The sequence below is a fragment of the Uloborus diversus genome, chromosome 5, assembly GCF_026930045.1.
Source record: "Uloborus diversus isolate 005 chromosome 5, Udiv.v.3.1, whole genome shotgun sequence".
Taxonomy (NCBI): Eukaryota; Metazoa; Arthropoda; class Arachnida; order Araneae; family Uloboridae; genus Uloborus; species Uloborus diversus.
In genome coordinates, this window is record NC_072735.1 from 103,413,470 (window position 1) to 103,419,469 (window position 6,000).

The following is a 6,000-nucleotide window of genomic DNA, read 5'->3' on the forward strand; positions in this document are numbered from 1 at the left end:
CGTGAAACTCAAAGTGCTGGAATAGCTGCGAGCAGAAAAGTTGTCTACCTATACCTCTATGAAGAGTCTACAGTTTCTGTACTACTTGATTATATATTTTTCCTCTGACGGATAGATAACAATTCCAGGTTTTGAGTGGATAGACTCTTATTACTACCTTTCTGCTTATTATTCGAGACAAACTGAATGCTCAATGGATAGAAACAATTGAGTGTTAAAAGGTTATGCAATCGTACGATCTGGAAAGAAGTACACTATTAGATTGGTCTGTCAATATCATTTCATTCTGATGATAGGCCTAAAATGTAGTGGAAGATGTATTTTCTGTTCAATGTTCTCTATGCCTTTTTGAAACCCCAACACCATTTACTCACTAAATTAGAATGAGCAATATCGATATGAAATACATGTAAAACCAACGCCACATAAAGTTACGTAATTCTTTGCAAAACATTTTCTTGAATGACAATCAGATATTTCGATAAATATAGATGAATATATTTAAACCTTATGAGCAATTTTAAAGTTGTGCAACTCTAAGCTCATCTATAGATAAGGAGATGACTCACAACTCACAACGACAAAGAGGTTCCCAGAAAGTTCCACCCTAAACCTTACGATCCAATTGTACAGTTCAATGTACTTTTCATCTTCTTTAAGAGGGTCACAACACGAAAGAATAGCACCGAAAAAATCAAGTACAAATACTCGTCGTTCCCTGCGACAGTAATAAGTATGAGAAACAATAGCTACTTTCCTTTGTGTTCTTTATTGACTGGCAGAACGCAAAAAAACGTCACTTTGACGTGATTAAAAATCGAGTTTCATTCTTACTCATAAAACTATGAGTAAAATAGCAAGAAGTATATGGAACAAGATATCATCCCCCTGTACTTGCGTTAGTTTTTTTTGGGAAACTTCAACTATTGTTACGTTTGGTCTAATTTCAAATGTTACCAAATTTGCAGTAATCGTTTTGGAATATCTTTGATAAGGATTTTCCTCCCTACTTTGAAAAACAGCCTGTAACTCTTTTTACAAAAGAGATATTGGCGCCAAACGCTGGGATACTTTTGGTAAATATAAAATGAGGCTAAAAAGGTTCATCCAAAATGTTTCCATAATAAGTATTAAAGTTTGGCAATTGCTTGAAATTGTGTAAAATAATGAATTAATGGGAGTTTTCGTGCTATTTAAGGATTTTTCTAATTTAGAGTTGTGTGTGTGTGTGTGGCGGATTATTTTATATGTTGACAAAAGTTTTAAAGATACTTTCATTGGCGATATTTAGTTATATAGTGCCCCCAAGAAAAAAACAGCGACGGTTGAAAAAAATGCCAAGGTCCTTAGTCATTGACAATTTGCTGTAAAAAGTATGATGAGTTTTCTGGTTAGTGTCCAATTAACGTAAGAGTTACAAAAAACCATTAAATTGCATTAAAGCTCCCATAAAATTTAAAATAATCATCCAATCCAATTGATATTTACCAATATCGTGGAAGAAACCTTTAATAGAATTTAACTTGAGAGCCTTGAACATCCGGTGAAAAGCAAAAGTTAAATACGCAATTCTAGCTATCGACAGGGAGTTGAGATGATGCACTAAATACTGATTAGATTGATGAATGCCTTCGAACATGAAACTGAAAGCTTGTATCTCGTTTTCCAACTAACTTAGAAATTTCGACCTAATTATGGTGTATAAGCTATTTTATTGTAAAGTTTCATTGCAATCCATTCAGTAGTTTTTGCGTGAAAGATTATCAAACATCCACAAATAGTTTCAAGCTTTCTCTTACATAATGTTAAGATTTTTTTTATTTTAGATTCCTTCCCGAAGAGCGATCTAAGAGAGATCAATTGGTCTTTATGCCCTTCGGTTACGGCCCGCGAGGCTGCATTGGAATGCGATTTGTCCTGATGATGATCAAAGTGTGCATAGCCTTTCTACTAAGCAATTTTAAGTTCAAAAAGTGCGCACAAACAAAGGTGAGAATAAAAAATTTCGTGCCTAAAACGTTGTATCAAGTGGAAAACCCACTAAGTATTGTACCTCTATTTTGAATTGTAATTCCGACACTACATACAGTGGCTCCCAAAAGTGTTCGTACACCTTGAAATTTTGTAGTAAAACCAAAATAACGCAAAAATGAATTCGAGTATGAAGTCCAATTTTTTTTTTCACATCATTCCTATGCCATACCAAGTAAAACCCATTAGTGTTGTCAAAATATTGCCGGATTTTATTTTTAAAATTTGTCAAAAATACGAAGACAGAGAAATATTACGTCACAAAAGTCATCGTACACTAGAATATTTTCGAATAAGTTCATGATTAAAATTTTCACATGTCTTTTTTTTTTTTTTTTGCATTGTGTTGACACTGTAAAGTCATTTCGCTTTAATTTTTTGCTTATTTATCCCCTAGTATTCTGCTTATTATTTTATAGTGGCTGGTATTCGTAAAAAAACAAACACTATTCGAATTTAGATTTTTTTCCCTCACGATATAACACGGAACACAGTTACGATATAACACGATAAATCTTAACGTGATTTTTCTCATGCACATACATAACACTGTGCGGCAAAGAATAAAAAAATAAAAACCCTTCAAAATGCTTCTGATATTTTGTCGGCAGATTCTAATGTAAATTGACCCACTGAATCCGAATATGACCTCCGTTTTCCCCCTATGCGAACCACTCCCCCCCCCCCCCCATTTTTTTTCAATTTTCCTTAGTTTTAGAGCATTTTTTTAAAATCTAAATAGAGCTTATATTAATAGATAACATTGTTTTGGAGGGCAAGAAAAGCTCAATGTTCAAAATCATGAACACTGATAAGAAAAAAAGAGACTTAGGGGGGATATTCACCCCCAATATTGTAACGGGGGGCGCGATGGGGAGAAGGTGGTCGTACTTGGCAACAAGGGGTCACTTTACATAAGAATCAGTCAGAAGAATGTCTTTTTAATTGAAGTCCTTTGATTCAACTCGTTTGCAACGAGCGACATTCATAAGATAGTTTTTTTGTTTATTTTTTTTTTACATCGCGAAAATTTTTTTGGACATGGGAGTCATAGAAGCGGGTCTTATATTCTCATTCTGCACAGAATTTTTTTTTACAAACCTTTTTTTAAAAAAAGCGAAATAAAAAAATCGTTTTGCTTGATTTTTCAATTTTTTGGGAGGGGGGGGGGGGGTTACCCCCTAATCCCCCCCTTTTGCTATCAGTGTCCATGATCTTGAACTGTGAACCTCTCTTGCCCACCAAAACTATGTTAGCATTTAATATAAAGCAACCTTAACCGCAAAAAAATAAATCAATAAATAAATAAAATAAATAAAAAATTACTCTGAAACTAAGGAAAATTGAAAAAAAAACTTGGGGGGTCTTTTAAAAAGCATTAGTACGTATGGGGGGGGGAACGGAGGTCATATTCGGATTCAGTGGGTAATTTTACATAAGAATCAGCCGACGAAATGTCAGAAGCATTTTGAAGGTTTTTTTTTTTTTTTTTGCCACACAGTGCAATTAGTATTAAAAATAAGTAAAAATGTTATTTAAAAAAAAAAGTCTCGTATAACAAGGTTTCGATACAACACGGAACCAATTAACCGTGTTATACGAGGGACATCTGTATATGTAATTTATTGTCATGTATTGTATTTTTTGTAAATTCTTTTTCAAGTTCAGTAAATATTAAAAATTAAGCTTTTAACGTTGCAGGAACCTCTTGACTTTCTACCAGGACAACTTCTTCTGCGACCGAAGGAGATAATCCTGCAACTAGAGTTAAGAAAAGGTTTTATAAAAGCTAAATGACGTAAACAAGCATGGAACACTTCTATTGTATATATTTGTGAAAATAGGAGGTAAAAGAAAAGTTTGAAAGCATTGCGCTTTCTAAGAGTGAGAATTCAAGCTTTATTGCTAGTAATATTGTTATGCTATGTAAGTGCGCTAAATAAGGTCAATCTATTTCTGTTTACGGCAAATGTTCCAAATTTTGCACATTACTCATATGTTCTTAAAAAATGAATAAATAAAAAGTTTCGTATAAAATTTAAGTTTTAAATATTATTTGCAGCAGCTTTAACAAAGAAGGCCATTTTTCCCTTAGTAGGAACACCGGTTCCCAATAACACCAAGTAAACGCAATAAAGAACTACCAAACTTTTTAAAAGTTGAAAAATTAATTAAACCTCATTTGATAAATTGTAAAATTATTTTCGAAAATTCCATACTTACTTTAATAGAAGAAAGTAAATATGGATCAAACGTTATATTCGGGTCTTTTTTTTTTTTTGTCCACTACTATGCACTGTTCCAGCACTTATGTGCAGTATATGCAGTACAGGATAATATCCACCTCCCGATATTTTAGTACCAAAATAAGGGCACAGGAATGCTAATAAAGCAAATCAAGCTCTTAATGGGCCACAATCTACTTTTCTAAGTTTATCGAATGACAGCAGAGAAAATGATGGTACACATCATAATTTTCCTTTCCGAATTCGTTGTCAACTACATTTATTGGGCTTCCTAGAAAAATGCACTTTTTATACTGCTAAATTTCAGTGAACCGTTAAGAAACAAAACTGTAAAATATAATCTGCAAAATTGTCTGATGTTACTATCAGACAATTTTAACAAGAATATTTTTTTAACTGTTGCTGCACTTGTGCCTGTTGATAACAAACTGCTTGTTGATAACGCTTTATAATCAGTTAGGCTTTCTGATGACGACAAAATCACGATCCAGCGATCTTTAGCTATCCTGCATAGAAAAATCGGAAAAGAGTTTGCCTTATTGGTCTACATATCCTTATTTGGCGTGCCTACAATATAAATTTATTTTAACTATAGTGTCATATTCTTTTTCAAAAAAATTATTTGTTTCCGTCATTTTGTAACATTTGATTTAAATTCCAATTGTTTATTTTTGCAATTTTTTTTATTTTGCATACGGTTGATTAATGTTAATCATAACTCATAAAGCAAACATGACGTATTTTCAGTTTTCTATCACCTGTATGCTTTTTACTTTGTTTCTTTTTTTCTTTGTAAATATTGAATATGATGTACATAGTTATTACATTTGTTGTATTTAAATCGATAAAAAGTCTATTTAAAAATGTTCTAATGTATTTAAGCATGCATATTACTTATACAAATAAAAATTTAAAAAACAATGGAGTAAAAGAAGAAAATTAAACCCATAACTCGTGCGGAACCATGCAACGAAAAAAAAAAGATTGGTAACACATAACGCAATCTTTTGTTTCAGCAAAAATGTCTCTTTACTGCAGTTGCTGAAATTTAAAAAGTATTTTATTTGATCAGCAGTACGTACTTGCTTGAATCAATAAGCTACGTTATTTTTTATCATTGTTCTACAAAATATTTTGTTTCTCTTCTCTAATGTATAATACGATTTTGTTACTAGAAGTTAGAAAGACTATTATTAGGATAAAAAACTTCCAATTTTTTTCTTTCTTTTTAAGGAAAACTATTTAATTCACACAATGGAACGTTTCTACACAAATTTACCTATGTGGATTTTTTAAAAATAAAAATAGATGAAAGGAGCACATGTGAACAGTTAATTTTTTTGGAAAAAAAAATATAAATTTTTGGAGTAGAAGAGTCCATATGATTGAATGGTCCCCCTTTTTTACGCATCATGGAATTTTTTGAGATTTTTTTTTTTAAATAACTTCTTTATTTTATTATATTCTTTAAATTGTCTTCAGTTGTTCACGCGTGCCGCTACAGTGTGATCGGCTGAAGGTTTTTTTTTTTTTTTTATAAATACCTTACATTTTTGAAATAACCTGTGAGTAATAACCTAATTAGTAAAACCTGTAAAGTTGACTACCCTTGTAAATTGACCACTTTTTTCAGGCATGTAATTAGCCCTTATCATATAAATCAACCTTTGTAAGTTGACCACCTGTTTAAGTTGACCACTGAAGTAGTGCACTGCAAGTGGTC

The 6,000-nt window shown here is 32.0% G+C and overlaps 1 protein-coding gene across 1 annotated transcript in view; it reads left to right on the forward strand.

The window, feature by feature from the left end:
* Positions 1 to 5,415, forward strand: part of LOC129223056 (uncharacterized) — a 79,126-nt gene extending 73,711 nt beyond the window's left edge. Inside the window, exons 16-17 of the mRNA XM_054857621.1 lie at positions 1,827 to 1,989; positions 3,733 to 5,415. Coding sequence (XP_054713596.1) covers positions 1,827 to 1,989; positions 3,733 to 3,828 — 259 coding nt within the window. The 3' untranslated portion in view covers positions 3,829 to 5,415. The remainder of the gene's footprint in view (positions 1 to 1,826; positions 1,990 to 3,732) is intronic.
* The last annotated feature ends 585 nt before the right edge of the window (positions 5,416 to 6,000 follow it).